Below are 26,598 nucleotides of genomic sequence, written 5' to 3'. Positions count from 1 at the left end.
AGAGTCTCAATGCTTGGGTTTGTGCTGTATGGGAAGCACCCTTCCTGCTAACAGTAACGAAACGGGAGGAAGGGAAAACATCTTTAGATGAGAAAAGGACTTTCCCTGCATGTATTGCAGAGGCCTTTATGGAGGCTGATGCTCTTCCACCGCTCTGGGCTGGACCTTTGGCTCTGCAAAGGGGGCAGTGCAGGGGCCGGGGTGGCCCCGGTCCTGCTGCGACGAGGGCAGGCTCTGCAAACCTGCCACGGGGTCTGCTCAAAACATTGCAACCACCCCGCTTGTATCCTTAGGTTTAGATAAAAAATGAAGCAGGCAAAGCTCTTAACCGCTGTGTGTTGTCTCTTTGTTTTGTATAATCAAATGTTGAAATCATGATAAATGTTGACATCAAGTAGCAAGAAATGCAGAATATAATTGTGTGAGTGTAAGGCCAATAGGGTCATATGGAGTTTGTGCTCTGGCTAACGTAATATGAAGAAATATTACTAACAATTAGCATAAGTATTACCATTTATGATAACTAATTTTATAACTAATTATTATAAGTAATAATTATTCTACTAGGATTATTTTCCTAAGGGCATTCCTTATGTTTGAAAGTTGTATACGTCATAGCCGAAACTCTAATTTTATAGTATTCTCTCAGTGTGACTATTGCATCTGTGATGAGTGCGTGTGACCCTGTATACACTTTTGTTCTTTCACATCTGTCTTACAACGTGCCTTCTTGCTAAATGCTCTGTAGGTATCAAAGCAGGCAAGAATGGCACAGGACCCTCTAGGTAGCAGGGTAAGCACGAGCAGCAAGCTATTAAGATCTTTCTGTTAATTCATTGATGATTTTGCCAGTATCATCGTCTAATCTTGCTTAAAAAAGACTGAATGTGCATTTGAATGCTTCTGAAGAGCAAATTGCTAAGCAAAATATGTGTATAATCCTAACATTTTGGTAGAAATAGGGTGAGTTATTATTGATTCACAGAGCACGACAAAACATCACTGCATGAATTAGCAAACAGCTGTTTCTAATTTGAGTTTAGAACTGTACACAGAGGAACTTGTTTTAGTGTTCACTCCTTTCATTTATAATGAATTTTAATCACCGCTACAGGTGAGAAAAATGTAGAAACAAGCTTGTATCTTGTGGAAGAAACAAAGGAGAGACAGATGCTAACAGATTTACAGTCTGTGATAAAAGGAATGTTTTGGTACACTTTACATGTAATTAGAGTGCAGCTGTTTTCAGTCCCAAGTCCATGATGCACAGCAGAATATAGTATCTGCTGCTTTTCCAAAGGGAGTAAAGAAAAACAGTGATTCAACTCTGAAAGCATTTAGTTTATTCCTAGATCTAACATAAAACTTTCTCCTCCACCCCTTATTATGCCATTTATTGAAGTGTGAAGTAACTTATTTAATGATATGTTAATTTTTTGTTACCAGCAAAACACAGACTGTTTGACATACGAAAAAATAATGTTAAAAATAACTTTCTTATTTTATCATCTGTATAGAATGATGTATCATCCTATCGATGGTCATTACTGAGTCTTGATATCTCTGCTAATGGGAGACCAAGGCTCGGGCATGCGTTACTCTGGCTTAACAAGTTTCTGTATAGCAACTAAGCTTCAATAGACATCTTTGTGTGTACTTTTAACTTGCAGCATAAAAAAGACTAAGTAGATGTATCTTTGATCACTACAGAAATGGTTAAACAAAGACAGCGAGGTTTAAACTGTCTATATGTAACAGTTTATCTGCGGCAGACATCCCAGCAAGTTTAATGTTTGAAATTCTGCACTACATCTTGTGCTGATTTTGTATTCTAAATACCAAGTTACTCTCTGCATGAGAAGAAAAATTAGATTATATATACTTTCCATTGAGCCAGACGTCTGTCTGTCTTTTTTAAAAACTTCACTTAAAAATGAATTGCAGTGCAAAGCTCAGAAGTTGGAAAAAGTGTCACTAACTGTTGGTAATTTAGTCCAACAAAAATGCTTACCACATAAGCATGTAATTAGGTATAACTGCATTTTTATCAAGTCACAGATAATAATGAAAGCACTGCCTGTGGTGCTACTTATATTAGCACCTCTTAGTTTTTGATCCAATTTTAGGTTTGCTTTGAACTTTTTATATATTTTATATATATATATATACACATAAAATGCCATAGTGCCTTAAAATAAAAAACTATGAAGACTGTTTTGTGATGAAGCTAATGTCGCTGAAGTCTGAAGCTGCGTATAGAGTTCTTCAGAGCAGCCTGAACTTCCCAGGGCCCTTCCTTAGTGCCTTGGCTAAGGGTGGGTTGACCAGTTCTGGGGGTCAGCTGCATGATATTTTTGTAGGGATAATTATAAATAAGTTGTAGAAGTCTTTTTTCCGTTATTTAGTGAAGTGTGTTTGAGTGTGCATTAGTGCTGGGTTTCACACAGCCCAGCAGTTACAATACCATTTGGAGATAGGTGCAGTGTCAGCATAAAAAGGCTTTCATTGCCACAAAAGCTGGCAGTTCGCAGTCGACTATTGCCTTCTGTGACACAACAAACAAAAACGTTCAATGAAGCTAATATATGCATAGAAAATTGAGTTTGGAATATTAATGATATTTTTTATTAGTTACTTTGTTATAACTGCAGGAAATGTGCAGGAAAATGGGGCTAAACACTCCAACAAGAAATTTAACTAAAAAGCTGTCACAGTTCACTGAAAATATTGAAACTTAAAGTATTTCCTATGTAACCTTGATTTGCATTGTTTCACACCAGCACTGCAGTGTAAATGAGCAGTGTATGCTATGTGAGGTTCTTGCTATAATCCATTGTAATGATCTATCCTTCGCTTTAATACATAGTGCAGCAATGCAAAATTTGCTGTAACCGGTACTGAAGATTTCTCAGTCCTCGATCTCTGTGTTGTATTCTCATAGTTAAGCATCTATGATTATAATAATTATTGAAATTGATAGCATTTCTATCGGGCCTTCCATCGGAGGATGTCTCAGGGTTTCACAGCTATACAGAAGTAAGCCCTACAATTTGCCCTTGAGGAGCAGATGGCTTTTTTCTATTATGGAGATGAGGAACTGAAACACAGTTCAGAAGCATGTCTTATGATGCCAAGCTTGTTTTCAAAAGTAACTTACTTTTTTGGGTGCTAGAATTCCATCAGCTCTCAGTAGCCTAAAGCAATTTGAGTGCTTTGTCCATTTTTAACTTGTGTGCCGTGGAGAGGCTCGGAGAGAACCAGGAGTCTGAACTTAAATCAAACAGCAATCCTGTCCTCAACAATTGATTTTTGTTTTTTGTTTTTGTTAATTTAACTATTTCTCTTGTGTATTAGCTCTGTGCTAGAGGAATAAACCTGATAGAATAAGAGAACATTCCGAATCTAACCTCTTTGGTTTATTGTCCTGTATGAACATATGCCTTCTGGGCTCAGGAGGGGAGTCTCGAAGTTGCCTCTTTGGCCAAACCCTGGATATTTTGTTGATGCTTGGGCAGGTTGTGCGGCCTCTGCTAACCTCCATGGTGCTCAATCTGTGCTGCTGTTTGCACCCGAACCAGCTGGAATAAACTGGCCTCCCATACTGCACTGGCCACATTGCAACGTGCCTGTGGTGTGGGGGGACGGATGGAGGCCCTGTGGAAGAGCCACCTGAACCCTCCACACGTAGGGGAGAGAGAGTAGGGAGGTTTTTCACTGGAGGGGAACCTGATGATGCTCTGCATTGGTAAACAAGAGGGTTTAGGCAAGGACGAACTTCAGGTCTGGGCCAGCAAATGGGGTCTCTGTGCATACTTTTTGTTCTTAAGAGAAAAAGCAGCCAGCTGGGGGGTAGCCCAGTTTTGTGCAGCCCCTGCCCATGAACGCTGACCCCAGGGCTGGGGCCGTGCGGGTGACCGGGCAGCTGAGCAAGCCTGTCCCTCTGCAACCGCTTCAGAAGTGGCTCAGCTCAAAGTCTGGTGGGAGCGTAATGTTTCCAACTAGCTTTAAGCAGGGGGATGGGGGAAAGCGTTTGCAGGGACTGTGAAATTTTGTCTGGTCGATTTTATTTCTATTAGCAAAATAACTTTGAAATAGTAAATATAACGTTATCAGTGTATGCTGAGACGACAGTGCTGCTTACTCCTGGCAATCTGTGATGTGCTGTTTGTCTCCTTTCTAAGAGAGATCACATTTTTTGAGACTTCGTTTTATTGTTTTAGCTTCACAAGTATATTTCTGAACTTGGCTCATGTTATCTGTAAGATAAACAGAGAATGAAGTATGATTTATACTGCAGTTTGGCCAAATTGCTCTTATTAGAAGGAAAAATACATTTATTGAGTGCATTGAGGCTGGAATTAGCTCCTCAGTGATGATGATAAATGCTTGCAGTCCCATAAACGTGCTGAACATTAAGTTGCTAAATTACTGTACCACTTTGAGATTGATTATCAAGTTTGGCCCTTTAAGCTTCATGACCCGCACATATATCCTGAGGACTACTGACATTCTGAAGCTTCCTTAATGCTCTTTTTTTCCTAATTAAACTTCTTATTGAATTTTCTTACCCTTTTAATACTTGTTTTGATTCTCTTACGCGCAAATGACAAAAGCCTTGCACCAGCCATGTGATTCTCTATTTTAGAACAGTCCCACTTTGCAGGATTAGCCATTTTTAATGACTTTAATCTCCTTTTTGAAAGTGATTTTTCTCATTCTGTTACATTCCTTTGATTGCATTAATGTAGAATTATTATTCTAACTATCATTGCCAGACATGTCACACCACATCTAAAATATATCTTCCCGCTAAATATTACTCTGGTAAAATACCTTAGAATTTCCTTCTCAGTTCATTATAGGTCTTTTCTTCAATTTAATACGGCAAGTTAAAATTAACAGGGCTATTTTTCATTCCATAAAGAGATTAATGATAATGAGTTTTCCCTAATTTCTTCAGTTTAGGCCCTTAGTAATTTAGTATCTTGTTTGTAAGGAAGTCAAGGTAGGTTGTTTCTGGGGCTTAAAGTTTCCGAATTCTTTTTAAATTTTAAAAGTATGAGAAAACTGTGCAATAAAAAGAATCAGAAGTTAAACATGAAAATCGGTGAAAGGTCTAAATCAAGCTAACGAAAGGAGACAATCTTTGCTTTCAACTGTCTATGTAAACGCTTCCATTTTTATTACAAACCCAGCTTTTCAATCTGAGAAATGTTATTTTTTTGAATCCGAATTATATTAGCACAGCGACGTCTTTGTGCATCACTCACGAAGTAATACCAGCTTTCTTTGGTTTTGTTTTCTGAATAGCCCAATATGTTTGAAGAGCAGCAGCTGGAGGGGAACTGGCCCTATTTGAATGTTAGAGTGCATTTTGAGGTAGATGGGTTCATTTCAGAGGAAAAAGACTTTCTAAGAGATTTGTTCGATTTGCATGGTGGGCCAATGTAATGGTTGGCATAAGCACATATGGATGTAACGAAGTTAAAACAGTTGGCCCAGCCTGTGTTACCACTGGATTTGGCCCATTGCATGTACAGTTTCAAAGCTGAACAATGAAGCTTTATTCACTGGAACCATTTTAAGTGCTCAGAGTTCTCCCTGGTGCAGTCCTTCCTCTGTGTGCCACTGCCCAGCACAAGGCGTGAGTAGTCTGGCTGCAAAAGGGAAGATATTTAAAATACATATATTTTTATAATAGTTTCTGCAAAGTGGACATTTTGAATTATTTTAATTACAGCCAGTAAGCCCAAGCAGTAAATAACACAATGGTGGTGTGTTTTTTTTCCTGTTGTTTTTTTTCTTCTTTCTGCCCCCCCAGTAGACAGCAGTAGTGGTAGCAAATGCAACATGTGCTGCCCTAGTTCAGGCCCAGCATCCCCCTCTTGCTCCCCTTTGTCTCCTTTCCCCTGGAGGAGCCCAGCTGGCGAGAGGAGGGAATTAGCCAGCCCTGAGCTACCAGCACCTCCCCGGGGCCCCTAATCCGGGCGCTGGCAGCCGGCTGCCTCCTCCCCTCTGACGGCCCGTGGCCGCAGGTCCATGGGGAGGGAGCCCCGGATGCGGCTGGCGGCAGAGCTGGGGGGACGGAGCGGGTGGGGGGACGGGGGCTCCCCAGGGGCAGAGCAAAGCTGTGCCAGCAGCGGGGCAGGCGGTGGAGGTTGCTTAAATTGGGAACATGAGGCTTTGTTGCAGCCGCAGAGAGAGACCAGTTCACGGTCAGGGGAATGAAGCCTGAGAAAAGTTTATGTAAAAATCAGGGGCTCGTTGCCTGTGTTTTAGGTTCGGGCTTGGCCAGGCTCCGAGGAGTTAGTTGAGCACAAAGACCTTGAGCATCTTAGAAGCATGGGTGCTTGCTGAGAGCCGGGGTGCATTTTGGGAATGGGAGGAAGCGCGTTCTCGGTGTCCGGCATTGCTCTGGAGCAGGAGGTTTAGTTAAATGGGGGAGCAGAGCTCCCCGGGGAGTGCGGGGCAAGGGGAGCAGGCACCCGACACACACATCCTGGAAAACAGGCAGCCCCATTGTGCCGGAAAAGTTGTTTGGTGTGTTTGGTTTAGTTTGTCCAAGGTAGCTCAGCTCTCTTTTTCCTGGGATGAAAAGGAAGGTCTTTGCCAAAGAAACAGTGCCACAGGAGCTAGCCTCTTACGGTGGTGATATCCTCATTAGCCGAGCCTTTCTTTGAGAGCTTCTCTGCCGTACACGTGCTCTTCTCTGCCTGGTGACTCTGTAGTTGGCAGGCACAAGGAGTGCGTGTGCGGCAGCCTACACACACAGTTGGGGATTTTTTTATTGGTTTGTTTTAGTAAGAGCTGAAGTAGGAACACTAAACATTTTATAAGGACAACGTATCTGGAGAACCGGTTCCTTTTTTGAATCTCCAAATGTATATGTGGTCAGTGCCTTCCCTCATTTACATGAATTTTATTTTTGCTTCATTCCGTGGTTCAGTTTTATATCGGACTAGTGGCATTTTTGCTTCACTCAACATCTCCGCATTTATTGGAATTAGGATATTTGAACTCACTCTCTTCTGTTTCTTGTTAACAATTCTGTTTATGAAAGCTGCCAACATTTTATGTATTTTCCCTAAAATGACTGTTTTGCTGCTGGAGTTGGTGCTGTGTTTCTTTATGGTAATATCAAATTATAAAATATTTTCCAAAGCCTCATATTGAGCAAAGGAAATAGTTATTAAAACAGAGGCAGGGCCATTGTTGGTTTATCCTGAAGTTGATTCTTTTGTGATGTCTTCAGATCTCCAATGGTGATTTTCTGGGCTTTTTAATTTGTTTGGTTTTGTACCAAGCAGGCAACATTACCTTTCATATGAATGAAAGTGGTAATGGTGCAGATCTCTGATTTTCTTGAGCTGTCTCAAATCTGATGCTTTTATTTCACCTATATGTTCAACTCTGCTTTTGAGCAGCCTTTCATTCTGTTTCAGTTTTGAGACAGAACTGAAGGATTTTGTTTAATGGAGGCATTACTTAAAATCATCTTGATGTAGCATTTAAAAAGACCCACAAAATCACAGGTGATCACTTAACACTGTAGCTTTTTGAAATGTTTGTATTGCTTCATTGCACATTGTGTTTTGCTTTCTTTATTCATTGTTTATTGCTTTACAGTACAGTAAGCAGGTGTTAAACCTGCTAAAGAAAAATGCTTTTTATTAATACTATATGTTGGCATATTTGTGAATTATGTGTATAAATACATTTTAATTTCTCTTTCTCAAACCTCCTTTGAAATTCAAGAGAGGTTTTTTTTAGTTGATTTTTTTTTTTTTTATGCTGTAGTAGCAGAAGCCCGTAGTGTTGTTGAGAGCTTTGTCCTTATTTCACAGATGCACTGGGAATTGTTTTTAATCTCCTTTCTGATTTCCCATTACAGATGGTGATGACGACCCACAACTCTCCTGGGTGGCTTCATCTCCCTCCAGCAAAGATGTTGCATCACCCACTCAGATGATAGGAGATGGGTGTGATCTCGGCATCGGGGAGGAGGAAGGGGGGACTGGCCTGCCGTATCCCTGTCAGTTTTGTGATAAGTCCTTCATTCGCCTGAGCTACCTTAAAAGGCACGAGCAGATCCACAGTGACAAACTACCTTTCAAATGCACCTACTGTAGCCGGCTTTTTAAGCACAAGAGAAGTAGGGATCGCCACATAAAGCTTCACACAGGGGATAAAAAGTACCATTGCCATGAATGCGAGGCTGCGTTCTCTCGCAGTGACCACCTCAAAATTCACCTGAAAACCCACAGCTCCAGCAAACCGTTCAAGTGTACTGTGTGTAAACGTGGGTTTTCATCTACCAGCTCATTGCAGAGTCACATGCAAGCTCATAAAAAGAACAAGGAACATATGGCAAAGACTGAGAAAGAGGTGAAGAAGGATGATTTTATGTGTGATTACTGTGAAGAGACATTCAGTCAGACTGAAGATTTGGAGAAGCACGTAATGACACGCCACCCACAGCTTTCCGAGAAGGCAGATTTGCAGTGTATTCATTGCCCTGAAGTATTTGCAGACGAAAACTCGCTGCTCTCACACATTCATCAAGCCCATGCCAACAAAAAACACAAGTGCCCTATGTGCCCGGAGCAGTTTTCTTCAGTGGAGGAAGTCTATTGCCACTTGGACAGCCACAGACAACCTGACTCCAGCAATCACAGCATCAGCCCTGACCCAGTCTTGGGGAGTGTGGCATCCATGAGCAGTGCAACACCCGACTCCAGCGCGTCAGTGGAAAGAGGTTCCACCCCAGATTCAACCTTAAAGCCTTTGAGAGGACAAAAGAAAATCAGGTCTGTGGACAGAGAGGAAGGCCAGAACTGGTCTAAAGTTACTTACAGCTGCCCGTACTGCTCGAAGCGTGACTTTAACAGCCTTGCTGTTCTGGAGATCCACCTGAAGACCATTCATGCAGACAAACCTCAGCAAAGCCACACGTGCCAGATCTGCCTTGATTCCATGCCTACACTGTACAACTTGAATGAACACGTGAGAAAGGTGCACAAAAACCATGCCTATCCCATGATGCAGTTTAGCAACATTTCTGCCTTTCACTGTAACTACTGCCCAGATATGTTTGCAGATATCAATAGCTTACAAGAACACATCCGTATTACTCATTGTGGCCCAAACGCTACCCCTCAAGATGGCAACAACGCTTTCTTCTGTAACCAGTGCTCCATGGGCTTTCTGACTGAAGCAACCTTGACTGAGCATATTCAGCAGACTCACTGCAATGTAGGAAATTCAAAATTGGATTCCCCTGTCATTCAGCCAACACAGTCTTTTATGGAAGTTTATTCATGCCCTTATTGCACAAACTCCCCCATTTTTGGCTCCATCCTGAAGCTTACAAAGCATATTAAAGAAAACCACAAGAACATTCCTCTGGCACACAACAAGAAGTCAAAAGCAGAGCAGAGTCCAGTTTCTTCTGATGTTGAAGTCTCTTCCCCTAAAAGGCAACGACTTTCTGCTAGTGTAAACTCAGTGTCTAATGGTGAATACCCATGTAATCAGTGTGATCTAAAGTTCTCAAATTTTGAAAGTTTTCAAACCCATTTAAAGTTGCATTTGGAGTTGCTGTTGAGGAAACAGTCTTGCCCTCAGTGTAAAGAAGACTTTGATTCCCAGGAGTCTCTTCTGCAACATCTCACCGTACATTACATGACAACTTCAACTCATTATGTATGTGAGAGCTGTGACAAACAGTTTTCTTCGGTGGATGATTTGCAGAAGCATTTGTTGGACATGCATACTTTTGTGTTGTATCACTGCACCCTTTGCCAAGAAGTTTTTGATTCCAAGGTATCTATCCAAGTGCATCTGGCAGTCAAGCATAGCAATGAAAAGAAGATGTATCGTTGCACAGCCTGTAACTGGGATTTTAGGAAGGAGGTGGATCTCCAGATCCATGTGAAGCATAGTCACTTGGGGAATCCATCAAAGTCTCACAAATGCATCTTCTGTGGTGAGACCTTTAGCACAGAGGTAGAACTGCAGTGCCACATCACAACCCACAGCAAAAAATACAACTGCAAGTTTTGTAGCAAAGCTTTTCATGCCATCATCTTGCTTGAAAAGCACTTGCGGGAAAAACATTGTGTTTATGATGCTAGCGCTGAGAATGGTACAGCTAATGGCATGACCCCAACAAATAAGAAGACAGAAGGGACAGATATCCAGAACATGTTAATGAAGAATCCGGATACTTCCAACAGTCATGAAGCCAGTGAAGATGATGTAGATGCTTCTGAGCCCATGTATGGCTGTGACATTTGTGGGGCTGCCTACACTATGGAGGTCCTCTTGCAGAACCATCGTTTGAGAGATCATAACATCAGGCCTGGGGAGGATGACTGTTCTAGGAAGAAAGCAGAATTCATCAAAGGTAGCCACAAGTGTAATATCTGCTCAAGGACCTTTTTCTCAGAAAATGGCCTGAGAGAGCACATGCAGACCCATCGAGGCCCAGCTAAGCACTACATGTGCCCCATCTGTGGGGAACGCTTCCCATCACTCCTGACCCTGACGGAGCACAAAGTCACTCACAGCAAGAGTTTGGATACAGGGACATGTCGGATCTGCAAAATGCCGCTGCAGAGCGAGGAGGAATTTATCGAGCACTGCCAGATGCATCCAGATCTCAGAAACTCCCTCACCGGGTTTCGCTGTGTTGTCTGCATGCAGACGGTCACCTCTACCCTTGAGCTGAAAATTCATGGGACGTTCCATATGCAGAAATTGGCAGGAAACTCTGCAACCCCGTCGCCCAATGGCCAGGCCTTGCAAAAACTCTACAAGTGTGCGTTGTGCTTGAAGGAGTTCCGGAATAAGCAGGACTTGGTAAAGTTGGATGTGAATGGCCTTCCCTATGGCCTGTGTGCTGGATGCATGACCAGGAGCACCAATGGACAGTCTTCGGGCTTGACTCCACAGGAGGTGAACGAGAGACCGTGTGGCAGTCTGAGGTGTCCAGAGTGCAGTGTCAAATTTGAAAGTGCTGAAGACCTAGAGAGTCACATTCAGGTAGACCACCGAGACCTGACGCCTGAGACTAGTGGCCAAAGGAAAGGTACCCAGACGTCCCCTGTTCCCAGAGTAAGTACAGCTGAACTCTAAAATGTCTGAGGGATAAAATGTAGACCTTCAATCTGACTGAGAACTGATCTGATGTTATTTTTTTTTAAACTGTCACTTAAATTACTTGTGCTACTAAAAAACCCCAACAAAACAGGAGGAAAGGTAGAGTAATGCACATAGAAAAATTAGATGTTGCTCAGCCTTGCAGGCTTCTTGATTCCTAGTGGCAGTGCATTAGGTTTTTTATCATAAAACTGCCCTAGATTTACCAACAGAGAGCTGAGACACTTGAACGGTGGGGGTTGAGTTTGTCCATGAATTCTGATACTACTGAACTGGCAGATCTGGAAAAGCTGGAGCATTTCCATGAAAAAAGGAGATGCTGAGTACCCAAAACAAAAAAATCTGATCTGTCATACTTGAGGAATGAGATTATTTCTTACCAGGGAACTAAACACGAGCAGGAAGATAAAGGAACTTTTGAGGAAAAATATAGTAAATTCTACCCTATCTCCCAAATTCTCACCTAAAACAAATTTCTGTGCTAAAGAGCTTGTCCTTATGGATGTCTGTCAGAGTGAACGTTGTGAGGCTACTTGGATGTCGGTGTGCCTGTGCGTGTGTGTCTGTGTGTATGATTTTAAAAGTGATTTTAAAAGGATCTACTTCATGGCCCTCCTGTAAGATAAGTAGTTTTCTTAGCAAATCCAGAAATTGTTGTCTAATGCAGGTTACATATAAGTGTGCTCTCCTTTAATGTTTGCAGATAGCCTGCTTTCCCATTTCTTGGCTTACAAGATACTTGGGAATATGCAGATCCAAGTAAGGTTTCAGAAGCCTACTCAGGAGATTAATATCATTTGCAGTTTATAGTCTTTTAAAATTATTTGTTGACGTTTTGGTTCAAGAATGGGCCAAGTCAGTCCTTCCTCTGTCAGGAACAGATGGAATGAGAAGTAGATTTTGGAAATCTTCTCGGGAGACCAACAGCAGACACATCTGAGTATTGATATCATCTGACATTTTTAATTAAACATGATGGGGTGAGATTTTCAAAAGTATCTAAGGAAATTAGGCACCCAACTCCTAATGAATAATTCCAGCCGTAGATGCCTGTTTATGTCAATCTGCTAATTAAAGCACCCACAAACACATCTTACTGCATTAAAAGAACCTGAAAATACCATTCATCTAGAACACCAGAGACTCAGTAAATAAGAGAAGTCCCTAAGTATGTTCTGAGGACGCAGAGTGAGATGCCTCCCATAGAGCTGGTGCAGGCTGTGTCCCGAGCGGGACTTGTTAGCTCAGGCTCAGCGCCAGGGCGTGCGGGGCAGCAGCATCCAGCTGAGCTGGGCTGTGCGTGGCCAGCTCGGAGTATGGCACTGCCCGCCCCGGCACCTGCTGGCCTCAATGCCCCGTTCCAGGCTTCTGAGTGAACACCACAGAAAGTTGAATTTCTTTTTTTTTCTGCTTTTTTAGTAAAACAACTGGATATTGTTCCCTCTGGGTGCGGTGAATGTGTGACTAAGCCTCCAGGCACACACACCTAATTCTGCAGAAGAATGAGGAATGGAAATATCCCTCCTTCAGTGTGATACCTTTTGAGAGTTTGGCTGGGGCTCTGGCTAGGTCATTCTCCCTCCTCCTCCTCAGGCCTTTATTTCCTTCTAAATTCTTTAAAACACCTCTGTTCTCTTAGGTAGGACTAATTCTTACTTCATATGGCTGTGCCTATAGCCTAAAACACTACCTTTTTTTTCCTATCGACTATCAGAAGCAGAACACTGCCATTTTCTGCTCTTACTTCTTACTTTAACTCTTTCTTTTCAGTGACGGCTTCCATACTTGTTCTTTCACAGGGAGAGTTTTAAGTTCTTCAATAAGGTAAATGCTTTGAATTTCATCCCGTGAGGAAAGGTCTTAGTTCCTTTGTAGAAGATAATGAAAAATCAGCATTTGTGATGATGGCAAATGGTACCTTCAACAGGTGTCTATGGCCTGCACATATGCTAATATTGGAGACCTTTATGGTATGCATCCCAGGAATAGATATGTTGTTATTAGGAATAATTAATTATCTTACCCTTCATTGTAGGCACAAGACCTGAATTCTGATATCAGTTCACGTGGAAAGTATTGGTGTTTCACTCAGGTTTCTCAAGGCAATGAGTGCCCTTTGTGTCTGCCTAGCACAGGGGTTTTTCAAAGAATTACGCTGTCTTTTAAATAGTGATAAATCCCTGTATTTCAAGAATAGCGTTTACTTAACTTCATTGGCTTCATAGCAAAGCTAAGCAAGTTGAAGACGATCTCTCTTGTCATCATGTTAGCATGCTGCACACAGGTAAAATACCATTTTACTGGAGCAATCTTAAGTGCACAATGCATGTAGAGTAATCTGCAGATGTCCAGAGAAGAGCTGCTTCTTTCCAATTCTTGAGCACTTCTACATTCCTTTTTTAAACACCTTATTGATTTTTCTTTCTTAAGCAGAAAAGCAGTTGAAGATTAGGACAAGGTACAGTCAGAAAGAAAATATAGGGAGATTAGATTTTACATAGTGGGTATCTATTTCAGAGTAAATACGAATAGGCAGAATGAAATCCAAGCAAATGGAAAAGATGATGATGACATACAAAATCCGGAACTTCTTTCAATGTCGGAAATCACTCCACCAGCAGTTATACTTCTTGAATTGAAGAAGTGAGCATGGAAGCCTAAAGGAATTTCAGAAAAAAAATTAAACGAAGATTTAACCCCAAAGTGAAAGAAAGGAAGAAAATAAATATCAGCTCTTGATGAATAAAAAATGAAAATATTTGAGAAGAAAAAAAGATACAGCAGGAGAAAAAGAAAAATTCCTTTTTACTGTGTGTATTTAAGTTTGTGTATATACGCACATGGATATAACACCACAAAAGGAATATGAATATTTGTTGTATTTTGTTTGGGTTTTTTCCTGTTGAATTTTTGGAGGTTTTGTTCTGAAAATCAGTTAGAGACAGCTAGATGAGGATCAAAAAGCACTCAGAATTGCTTGGCAGTTTTGGGGTTTGGTTTTTTTTTAATCCATAAGAATGAAAGCAAGCACATAACCCTTGAAAATGCTGTTGTATTCTGTCTTCCTCACTTACATTTTAGTATGGCAAGCAACCAGAAAGAAATATCTGTGAATTGATCGCCTTTGTTTCCAGGACGTCTAACTAGGATCCAATCATGATGGTCAACAAAGATAGATTTCCAGACGGACAAAGTTTTTGCCTTGTGTACATCGCAACATCTGCATCGGAGGATTTGTTATTAGGAGATTTTAAGTCAAGTCAATGGTCTTCCATCAGGAACATCACTAAGAGGAATAAATAAAATACACTTTAGTAGTAAAAGATTGCTCTAACATAAATTTGTGTTTGATTCTTACAGTTTTACATGAGCTGCTATTCTGTTTGGATAGTACTAAAAGGTTTTTTTTTAGATGAGCATCACAAGTGGAGGTACCATTCCAGTATCTGGCGCATGTATAGCTCAAGACCTTTTTTTATTCTATTACTATCACATCAGAGGTAATGCTTTCATGTTTTTCTGAACATATTTCTATGCGTAGGAGCTTCAGTTTTGAATGCATTTTATTAATTCCTTTTAGCATGTCTTCTAGAGGAATGTGTATGTCTTGAGAAATGTGACTAGTTGTTTAGTACTGAGATTTCTCGTTGCCCCTTGTAATATTGGAAACAGTCATATTTCAAGCTGCTTTTTCCTCTTACACAGATTTATCCTTATTTTGTACCATACTTATCATGAACAATGCTTGTTTAACATTGACAATGGCAAATGCGTAGACTTCAATTAAATTTCCATCTTGAATGGTGTTACTATTTTTAGCCCACCTAGGTTATTTGGACTGAAGAAGCAAAGGAGGTGGCATAGAAAGTTGGAAGAATGAACCCTATTGTGCTCCTTTACTCGGTTCCTTTTCTCCTGCACACTTTCTTGGACTCAATTCCTTCTCTTTGTTCTCCCCCACACCCCTTCTTTTCCCTTGTAAATCCACTTGAATGGAGGAATATTTTCTTTGTAGAACAGGAAACCATTTCCAGATTTAAAGGAGGACAGTCTGGAAAACCCATGGGAACAATAGTTGCTTCAGAAAAGAAACCAGAACCCTCTGTTGTTATTATTACTATTCCGTGCCAAGATTAGAATTAAATATCTTGACTTAATGGGGATTGAGTTCTCAGCTGAAGGCCTGCTCATCTGGTCTCTTATGTCACCTAGATGCTGTCACCTAGACTCTGTTAGCTCCTCAGAGTCTGGGCACCTTTGTTGTCACCACTTGTGAAGACAAAACTTTAAAAAGAGATAACTGACCCATTAGTAATGTTTGTGAAGCCATGATACCCACAAAATGGTAGTAGAAGATCATATTTGGTACCACAAATAACACAACTTTGTATTAAATCTAGTGCTCCCCATTTACTGAGAGTGGAAGTCTGTTTTTGTGATATTCTTTTAAAGAGAATTATTAATGAGCCAAAAAATCAGCTCTTCCATCTCTTGCATACACATTTGGGTGTTAACCTAGCTATAGTTATTTTGTGGCCTGTATGAGGCCATTTATTAACTTCACTCCCTATCAAACAGGGTACCCTATCACAAGAGCCATCGCCTCAGTTAAGCTGCTGTTCTGCATGCATGTGTCTCAGCTGAGGCTAAAGATAATACTCAGAGGAAGTCTGAAATCTGCCGTCTTCTCTGAGGGGTGGTCACGCCAAGCAGAGTGTTTTATAAGTTTGTGAAATGGTGTGGAGGAGTTCGCACTGGGTCTGTGGATAAACAAAGACATCCTGTCTCCAGATCTGTTAGTAAGTAGCTTTCAGAAACACCAAAATCAATTAAAAAATGAATCATTTGTCTGTGTTTAATATAACTTTAGAGGTTTGAAATGGAGTTGAACTGAAATATTGTCCTTTTTAGCTAGTTACTTAGGGTACCCCCATAACAGAGATAAGTGTTGAACAAGGCACAGAACTTAGTCAGCTTTGAAGTTTTAAAGAAGAGGAAGGTTTCAAATTTTAAATGTGACTACATGAATCATTCACCGCCCAATCCCGTTTTTCTCTTCCAAAGCTTTTTGTGTTTTGTTTTGTTTTGTTTTTAAAGTCAGGAGCCCTCAGCACGTGTATGCCAGTGTGTTTGAGAGGACATGTGTATGTATGTGTGCTGTGCTCATCTGCCAGAATAGATTCCCAAGAAAGAATGCTGCAGAAATCCAGCTGCTTTTCCATTAACAGCCTTGATTTCTGAATGGACTCCAGGCGGATACTTTCTTGAGCTGCCTAGGGATAGCTAGCCAATCCAAACTATTTCCTTTTATATGGTTGGCTCTACCTGGTTTCGGCCAATGGAGTATAGCCTTCTTCCTATTATCATGTTAATCACCCATTGTTATTTTAGCCTAGAAAGCCCTGCCTATGTGTAAACACATACTGTGTACAGAATTCATGGAATACGCATAATATCCATAGACTCGTGCATTTGTTATTATGATATTACAGCATGTTCATTAACCTCCAGCAGGCTAACTTGTTGCCATCGATGACACGGGAAGTAGTTAAGAAGCTCTTGGCAGCACCTAATTTGTTCTTTCCTCAGCAGGTGCTCGAGGAAATTGGATCCCATGCGCAGAGGGGGTCAGAGCAACACCTCTGTTTAACTCAAAACTTCTCACTTATTACTGCTGTCCTAAAAATGGGTCTCTATACCTAGGTGTGGGGTGGAGGCTGTAAGAAAAAATAATGTGCATCTAAAATTGCACAAAAAATACCCGCAAAATATTTTGCTTCAAGAAAGTTAAGACGGTGTTGTTCGCTGAATTGGGTTTCTCAGTGCTTGGGGTTCTCATCCATTCCTCGGCTAACTGAGCTTGTGGCCAGCGTGTGGAGATTCCATATACGTTCTGCTGCCATCCACTCTTGCCATAAGGATACGGACCGCATGCTCATGCCTAGTGGCAAGTGTTGCAGTAGGAGTTATTCTCCAGGAAGAAGTAGGCACAAAAGGCCCAATTGTTCTAAATTGCATGTCAAAAGATGTCTATTTAGATAGCATATTCCCATGCAGTAAATAAGCATGCACATTAGACCAAAGCACTGTACTCCTGCTTTGGGAAATAAGAGTTTTTGCAAGTGTACAAAAGCTTAACATTCGTGTTTTATTTTTTTCCTAACTGGGATGTCTAACTTGTCAACATGCATTTTAATTTCTACAAATGATTTCTTGGATTTTTTCCTGTCATGTTGCACAAGTGCACGCACCACTGTCAATCTGAGTGCAAACCCCATTTTCCCTATTTGAATAAATGGTTCATGTAATTGCGTCTTCACACTATCTCCTGAATTCTGCAGCTAAGCCTCCCTGGTAAGACTTTGAGACAGAGAAAATAACAACAGATTGTGCTAGGAAACAGTTCTTTGTGGTAATGCAGTTTTTCCAGGATTTCTGATGGGAGACCATTACAAAATGTATTCTTTCCTTTTGTCCTTCACTTCCCCAAGTAACTATAGGTGTTTTGCCTACTGTATTTTGAGTTTAACTAAAGATGGAATTTTTTGAGAAAGTTGATCTTTTTCTGAAAACAGAGTTACTTTTCAATGTCTCTTATTCACTCTGAAGGAATTTTTACTGCAATGGGTTAAATGACATGAGCAATCTGATTATGGCTCAAGTACTCAATCAGATTTTCAAGTACTATCATTTGAAATTTTTTAAGTTGAATTTAAAAATTCTCCTAAAGCAGGCTGTTAATTAGAGATTGTATTTATGTTCCCAGAAAAGCCCGGCCCAACCTGGTGTCTTGTTGGGGATATATGAGCAGAAAAGTCCTCAGTGGAGGAAAGTTGGAGCACGTAACATGCTATATTCATGATCACACTTGCCTTATGCTACAGTGCAGTTTTCTCTAACCTCTTTTTGGTTATTAAACAGAAAAAGACCTATCAATGCATCAAGTGCCAGATGACCTTTGAGAATGAGAGAGAGATACAAATCCATGTCGCTAACCATATGATTGGTAAGACATTCTTTAAACTAGGCCACTCATCGGCTGCTTGTTTTTTGCTACACTTTGAAATTCACTATTCTAATAACTTGTTAATATTCATGCTGTAATTTATTTTTTTTATCTTTCAAGGAAAATGATTTTGATGTAATGATTCTTCACTTCAAAGCTTTTTAAATATGTGGTTATAAAAGTGTTACTGCTGAGCTTTTTTCCTTATCCTTTTGAGTCCTCATGTAGCATTTTCATTTATATTAAAATCAAACTTTTGACAGTATCTTCCATTTGATAGCATAAATTTCTCTCTATCCATGTAAAAAGTACTTGCCAGTTGTCAACCACTTAGGAGCAATTATGTTTCAATTTTGTATGTCATGACATTGAATAGATTTAACTGCTAGCATTTTCCCAGCTAAGTGTGGTGAATTCCTGAGGAACATTGTCAAAACAAAACACTTACAGAGTTATTTCAGTGGTTTTTTTTCTTCTTTTCCCAACAATTCTGGACTTCAGGAAGTTCAACTTTTCAGACATACAAGTGTTTTGAAAATCAGTGCTTGCTGCCTTCTACTACAGTCCTGTCGCAAGAGTTTGTAGTAAAGTCTTATTGTAATCTGATGGGTTGTATTTCTGCTGCAGCTGTATGATTGCTTTTCTGGTGAACGTAAAGAAATGTTTTTCCTGTCTGTACAGATGTTACAAATATATGTGTTGGCCCAAGAGGTCAGTTTATTTTGATGCATAGACCACAAAGGAGTTACTTACACATGCCACTGTAGGCATATGTTGGATGAGATCCTTCAAGGACCCTACAGCGCACTCTGCGTGTCTCATATGTTCACATGCAGCATTTATCTCCCATAAGCATAATGGTTTTCCTTCAACAATTTTACATTTAGGAAACTATTCTCCCGTCGATGCATGTATGTAACTCCTATGACCTTTGAAGTGAATTATGCATAAATACCAGAGAGAGAGAAATACGGACTGACACAGTCTTCGCACCCCCACCCCCAAATGAAAAATATACATGTCAGTCACAATAATTTTCATCCAAGAGCCAGGCAGGAATCTGAAGTCAATGTCAAGCAGGTTAAGATGAAGATATCTAAAAATATTTGCTTTTGTAGCAGGTGTTAATGTAATCTCTTGTTTGCAAGCTTGAAGAGTGAGATCCTTGTTAATTGGACCATAGTGATTTCATGTAGGTCCCCCCTAGATTTTTTTTTTTAAGAAGCCTGAAAGAAAGAAGTCCTTAGGCAAGCTTAGCACTTGTTTCAACTTAATTTGTGATCCAGCAGCTAATAAATGATTTTTAAATACAAAGGTCATAGAGTGCTGAGTTCAGGTTCTGCTTGATTTGAGAGGGGAAATCTTTTTCCTTTTGGAAAGATGTAATTTCTTCATTTTCCAGTAACTGATGTGTGAAGTTTATTTATGTATAGCCCCAAATTAGTGCTGTCTGGAATAATACACGATGATATATATGACATTACAAAGTTCACTATTAGTACTATTGGAAAACAACGGTAGAAGGCATAGGAGGCTGAGAAAAGTGTGGTGCTGCTGTTTGTGAAAACTGTACTTATTGTTTCCTTGAAGCTGTACACAAGTTATTATACACTTTTGGAAGAACTCTATATAAATACAAAGGTGCATATGGACTAAGTTCTGTAGAACACCTAGAACATTGTAAATACCAGGACATGGTAAGAAAATGCGTGATTATTCCATTGTGGTGTCATGTCTTTGTGTCGCTTTGCTGAGATATGGACTGAGAACGTTCACTAAGTTCAAGTCATCACTTTATTTTATGATGCGATTTAGGAAAAAGTGAAGTATAGAAACCTTTAATATGGAGCCAAGCTTCCTCCCACTCTGGGCATCTCAGTTCACAAGGCGCTTGGGCCCCCTCTCCTTCAGGACATATGACTGCTTCCAAAAAGGTGTTGCCAGTGAGTCTGCTGTTGGTATTTGTTCTTTACTGGGGAATATTGAAGGGGAAAGGAGAGACTAGATGTCACCGTTTCTCCAGCAATAAATGCTGTGCAGATTTTTGGTGTTAATTTGCATAGTGCTGAGTCAGTAATAGTAAGGAGAGTGATGGATTGCCTCTCGGGCTTGCTCCTGTGCCCTTTGTTCAAAGCCTGAGAGCCTTGATCCCTTACTCAGGCCATAGGAGAGATGGGCACGTGCCTCCTTACCGCTCAGGCTGGTTTATCGCTTATAAAATAAGGGGTGCAAGAGTTTTGCTTCTCTGTGTTAGACCAAGTCTAGCCAGATGGGCAGCAGAAGAAAGAAGCTAATATAGCTGTTTCTGCAGCCCAGGTCTGTGTCACAGGGGTTATTAATGTCATCGTTGTCAATACAGATTGACAACAAATCCTACAGATGAGGATTTGTTTGTGCTGGGGGTACACTGAGATCCCAGAGTGAACATACAGGTGTTTGGGGTGGGGTGGGGGAGCTTGCCCTCAGCCTGTGTTTCCTCAGGAGCTTAGGGTTGGACTCATCTCAATGAACTTGTGTCTGTCTAAAATTAAGGTGTGTGGTTTAATATAGTCATTGAGATGCTGTCTGGGGAAAATGAATGATTGATACCAATCTAAGAGAAGAGTTTGAGTAGGATAAGCATTTCCAGGGAGAGATTTTTATCTCTCTTTTGAATTTGAAGTGAGCCAAGACAATGAAGTTAGCCTTGACATATAATTTTTAGGTAAAAAAAACCCTTGGCTTTGGTAATCCAAGACCTCTCAGCAGCACTTTCTTCTCATACTTTGAGAAACACAGAATCAATAGTTGATATATCCTAAACACTTGCTTACAGTTTTATTCTGCTCAAGTGACTGTCAACAAAGGAATCCCTGCTCTGTAGCAGCGACACCTCTTAAGTATCAGTGTCCGTAATATGATTAAAGAATTCAATTATTTCTTACATTGTAGTCTTAAAAAGTGCATCCAGTTAAGTTGGCTGTGCCTCCCTCTTCAACCTCTCGGCTCCTCAGTCTGGAGTTGGAGGCCCTGCTCATAATTCATGGAGGTAGGGGGTTTATTTTTTTCAAAGCAGTATGCAGGGAATTTCCAGTGCTACTCCCACACACGGCTTTGAAAAATTACCCTTCTGCACTCTAGCCCTTCATATCCTGTGCACAAACACAGAGGCACATTGGGTCCTGCGCAGGGTCCCTGGGGAAGGAGCAGCCTGGATACATCCCCAGAGGAGGTAAATGGTAGATGGTTTGTTTCATTTTACACTGGGGCCTCTAGGAGGGCTGTAAGCAGCAGAACAGACCTCCTCAGCTGTGGTTAGCCAGGAAGGGATCTGTTTAGAAATCAGGAAAAAAGAAAACACCAAATACTACCCATAAAACCCCAGAAGGGGGTTTTTTTGAAAATGTTTTCAGTTGGGGGGGGGGGGGGGTGGTGGTGTTCAGGGTAGAATTTTTAGAGAGCAGAGGTCTTTGAAACATTGCACTGATTGGGACTCCTTTGAAGCATTTCCATGCCCACAGAAAGGGGATCCCCCTTTGAAACATTTACAGGCATTGGGGAGTCCACCTGGGACTATATCAAAAACTTTCAGTAGTTCTTGCTGCCTCTGTACTTGCTTACCTCCTGTTGCGCTGACCTGGTGATGTTTAAAGCTTCTCCCCCTTATCTCCCCACCTACCACTGCCTCTGATGTGCAGTCTCTATTAGATGCAGGGGAAGATGGGTGTACGCAGCCGTGGGCTCTACGGGGGGGCACTGAACAGCAATGACAGCAGCCAGAAGCATGGAAATCTGTCAGTGCAGCTTCTCCCTGGTGGCTGGGGGAGCTGTGGAACTTCAATCTCCATCATGGGGCCACTGCTGAGTCCCCACGGCACGTGAGCAGTGGCTGCCCCGGGGAAAGGGCCCCAGCAGTCCCCCATCCTGCACTGCCAAGGGAGCCCCTGCTCGGAGCCCTGTGCAGGGAACATCAGGGTTTGGCCCAGGGTTTTCCTATTGGGTTTTTACAGCTGTGCTGTTCCCACAGCCAGGCCGGGTGCCCTAATTAATATTTTTCAGGGTGCAGAAAATGCCACAGACTGGTTGCTCTCCAAGCGGGTCAGGTTGCCCAGTATCAAGGGAAAGCACATTCGGATCCATGCTGGGGCTCTCAGCTGTTTGGGTAAGAGAAATGGACATAGCAGTACTTCTCTCTGTCTCGGTTACATAGGGGATGTTTTCTATTTAATGTTAAAAAAAGATGAACAACTGTCCCCACCCTTCTTTCTCCCTTACTCTAAGTAAGTCTCCTGGCAAATGTGCATGGGAAACTCAACTGGGGCACAGTTAGTGCTGGAACAGGGAAAATAATGATTCCTGGTCATACTCTAACACTGGGATTGCTGCAGGACCTTCCTGCCTCTGGCTCCAGAGGAGTGTAAGTGTTTGCGGGCTTGCGAGAGGCTGTCCGACTCCTCAGAGCTCAGCAGAGCTTTTCCCCGGTGTCGCTCCTGTCCTTACACATGCAATTGCCAGCGCTCCTAGTCAAAATTCACGTATGAATGCCGGTGAGCAGTGAGGGAGGGAGGGGGGCGCAGGCTGGATGTGTTGCGGTATATGCAATGTGAAGCATGAGGCCCTGTTCGTGCTTTGAGAGCCACTGGGGACAAAAGGGAGTGCTGGAGGGAAAACTTCCAGAAGTCACACTGAAATTGTTCAGTGGTCTGGTTCTTGGACTGCTGTCTGGATAAATACCTCCTTGTTTGACATGATGGGGACGACCAAATTAAACACCATGTTTGGAAGAACAGGGAGAGTTTTCTGAGTACTGCCCTAAGCCGTGGCATATCATACATTGTATGTAGTGTAGGACTCCCAAGTATCTGAATTACCTATCCTGCCCTTGGAGATCATGTTTCAAGTTTGGAAACACTCTGCCAGAATTAAACACAAAGAGGAGGGATAACATCCATCCACAGTTGTGTTTCTTTCAGATGCATACAAGTATTCTAAACAAAAAATTACCAAATATAGGTTTGTTATTTTGTTAATATTTAAAAATAACATATTTAAAAATAACAAAATAAGTTTGTTGCTCTTAAGAGGTCAAACTGCAATAATAACTACAGAAATAATTTTCTAAAAAGCAGCAATTTAGAAGGCTGATTTTATGTTCGAAAGAATTAGCAGTTGATACCAAGCTCGATCACTGAGATGAAACCAGTACAGTGGTTTAGCATAAACCAATATATTCCCACTTACGTTTTCCTCTTCTGTTTAAAAATTGAAGCAAACAGTTTTATCTTTTGATTTAGGAATTCATAGTTTTCATAAATTCAGATCTTAACCAAATTGCTAATTTATATATTATATAAATAAAAATTTGGACTCATTTTGGATGGTCTTGGACTCCTGCCTGTCACAGTAGATTCTAAGTGCACGTGTGTGTGAAAAGGATGTAGGTAAGGATCATTTTGCCGAACTGACTTTTATACATGTGGAAATACTAGCCCTGGGCATCTCTGATTAGGATGTGAAGCATTTCTGATACTCAGTCCTGATCTTGTGAAGTGCTTTTTTCCTCGTTCTCATTGATTTGGGAGTTGAGGATGGCTAACGCTTCTCAGAATCTCTCTTATAAAAAACACCTTTTATTTTATATAAAATAAATGTAATCAGCATTGGAAGAAGGGCAGCTTTATTTCTTGTAAAATTCCCATTTTGCTGTGTATTTTGTTTAACACAGTACTTGAATTCTAATTGATTTAAAGTTTAAGGGTGCTATTTGGTAAATACATTCCCTTCCATTAAGATAGCGTCATGACATTGTGTCCTGAGACAAAACTGTTTAATTCTTGAGGGAAACTCTTCAGACCTAAGCGCTAGTGTTAGTTAAAGCATATGCGTGGTAGCAATGATGATGACATTACAAAGCACTATCTTGCTAATAGCTTTCAGGAATTAAGGCAAAGAAAAATGCGCCAGATTGTTTTTGAAGCATTAGACGCAAATTATCAACAGGAACATATTTCTGGACTCAACAGCTGAATGTGTGAATTAATTATGGACACATTAGGAACTCAAAAATATTTTTTTAACTTTGATGTTTGTAAAGCATATTCCAAGTAATTGCTCTTTTAATGCAGAAATGAAGGTACAACCCTCATATATTTACCCAGTGCTTGCTTCAATATCCAATTCTATGTGGACTTGCCTTAATTAACAGTATGTACTAGACTTCCATTTTGCAGTGGCCGGCTATTGTGAAAAATTAATTCTAGGAAAAAAAAGCTAAGTGTACTTATCTTAACAGATGAACAACATACATGATGTTTCCACACACACATGAGAGCCTTAATCCTGCCGCCTGCGAGTACCGTGGGCTGGCCGGAGTCCTGCCAGCGCCGCTGCAGGAGACTTTGCCTGAGTGAAGCTTGCTGCTGGCTCAGGCTCTTGGGCAGAGGGATTTGCTTATGCCAGTAGGTCCTTGTGTTATTTTGTCCAACTCTAAGCCCTGGATTTCTCTTTTTTGTGTTAATTATTTTTAGCATTAAGCACTTGTGCAAGTAGTTAAATAACATTGTAATGAGTATAGTGTATAAAAGGCTAGAAATGTTTCATTTTAAAAGCCACTCTTTTTAACACTGTAGTTACACTGAAAGCCGAATTGCCATTGCTAACAGACAGAAGCAGCTCCCTTTACTTTAGTATAAACAATATTGGCCCTTAATATAATCTATCACTTAATTGGTTTCTTACTTTGAAATGGGTTTCATAACATTACATTTTTACTGTCCCTTCCTTTCTAAGGCTGGAAAATTCATTACCCAAAATCTTAATAATTTTATCCAGTTGTACTGTGCAGATGTGGCCTCCTGCAATTGTTATCTGTGTGTATTTGTTCATACAAATTACTCCATTTCATGCGAATGTATTTTGGTTTGCTTGTTTATCTACCAGGAAAGAAATAACATTTCCCTTAATGTATGCATTCACATATTCCTTTTGCATTTTTCATTTCATTTACAACTTGGTAATAGTAGTTCAGTTTTCACTGACATTTTTATAGCTGCTATGACAACATTCCTGTTTTGCATGATACATGCATAATTGGCTATGATCACAGTTTTACATTGCTTTCAATATTTCTTAACTGTGTTAAGATTCCTTACAGCCTCCAAACTCAGTTTTCATATGCAGTTGTGATTATAGCTGTTTAAACATTTTCCTGGTAGTTTCATATTTATTCATAAAGGGAGCAGTTGATAAAACACCTTGTCGTGGTTTAACCTCAGCTGGCAACTGAGCACCACACAGCCGCTCGCTTGCTCTCTTTTTTTTACATACATACATACATACATACATACATACATACATACATTGGGGCCTCCTGTATGGACCAGTATCTCGGCTATTAGGACGAAAATTAACTCTATCCCAGCTGAAACCAGGACACACATTTTCTGCAATCAGTCTGAGTTTTAAGTGTGATGTTTCTTCAAAGTTATCATTAGCAAGCACCTCAATCTATTTCCAGCCTTTCAATATCATTTAGGCAGTGTGGCAAAAAATGCTATTTTTCTGTAAACTTTGCCCTGTGTAGCAGTGATTTCTCTGAATGTGTAACTTGTTCTTCATTTTTATTAATGCTATTAACCTTGAAAACTGTTATACGTTTGTATTTAAGAGTCTGCAGAGATGCTTTCTACCTGTTTCTCAGATACTTTATATGTGTGTGGCCATGTATCTCTAAGTTCACAAATTTCTTAGCCCCTCTGCTAATCTTAAATCTGGAAAAGAAAGCGAGTCCTCACCGTATGGGGTTTGGGTTGTCCCTGCAGATGGCAAAATGACTCTATTCCTTCCCAGTGGAGAGGTCAGCACTCCTCTGTGTTCTACTTTTGAGGAAAAAACACCAGAATATTTCTTGGGGGTGGAGGAGGGAGCAAACCCTCCAACATTTCTAGGTGTAGCCTTCAGACTTCATATAAATAATGTTTTCAGGAGGTTGTTCTTCTCTTCACGTGAACTGTGGGACTAATGTCTGTATCAGTTCTGTCCTAAAATCTAGGTGTTGATGATTTCTTTATGGAAGCTTATTAACAGATAACGGTTTTATCTGGAGAAGGTAGATGTTACCCCCATTTGTTCATTATTTGCCAAACGAATTTATTGGTTTGGAAACATCAGGTACCAGTACTACCTTTCTTGAGTGACAGAAAGCTTTGTGCCTTTTTGTGAAAGATAGCTGAAATATGAGAAGTGAATAAGGAGCAAAGGAATGAATATTTAGTGAAGCTGGAAAAACCCATACTGGGTTAGTTAGGAATTAGCTTAGGCAGAGTTATAAAATACTCTTTTTACCTCTTTGGGGAAACATAGACAAGGTTCCAGGCTGCTTGCAGTCATAGGAAAATGGGAGAAGAAAGTATATAATATTAGTAAACTATAGTTAAATTCCTTTTCTACTAACA

General features: G+C 40.7%; 1 protein-coding gene across 1 annotated transcript in view; it reads left to right on the top strand.

Annotated features, from left to right (window-relative positions):
* The window catches only part of ZNF423 (zinc finger protein 423), a 195,164-nt gene that overhangs the window by 85,185 nt on the left and 83,381 nt on the right, over positions 1-26,598 (top strand). The window contains exons 3-4 of the mRNA XM_009320300.1: positions 7,892-11,115; positions 18,082-18,166. Coding sequence (XP_009318575.1) covers positions 7,892-11,115; positions 18,082-18,166 — 3,309 coding nt within the window. The remainder of the gene's footprint in view (positions 1-7,891; positions 11,116-18,081; positions 18,167-26,598) is intronic.

Source organism: Pygoscelis adeliae, unplaced genomic scaffold (genome assembly GCF_000699105.1).
Source record: "Pygoscelis adeliae isolate BGI_AS28 unplaced genomic scaffold, ASM69910v1 Scaffold62, whole genome shotgun sequence".
Classification (NCBI taxonomy): Eukaryota; Metazoa; Chordata; class Aves; order Sphenisciformes; family Spheniscidae; genus Pygoscelis; species Pygoscelis adeliae.
Note: the sequence above shows the minus strand (reverse complement) of the source record. Positions and strands in the feature narration are given on the sequence as shown.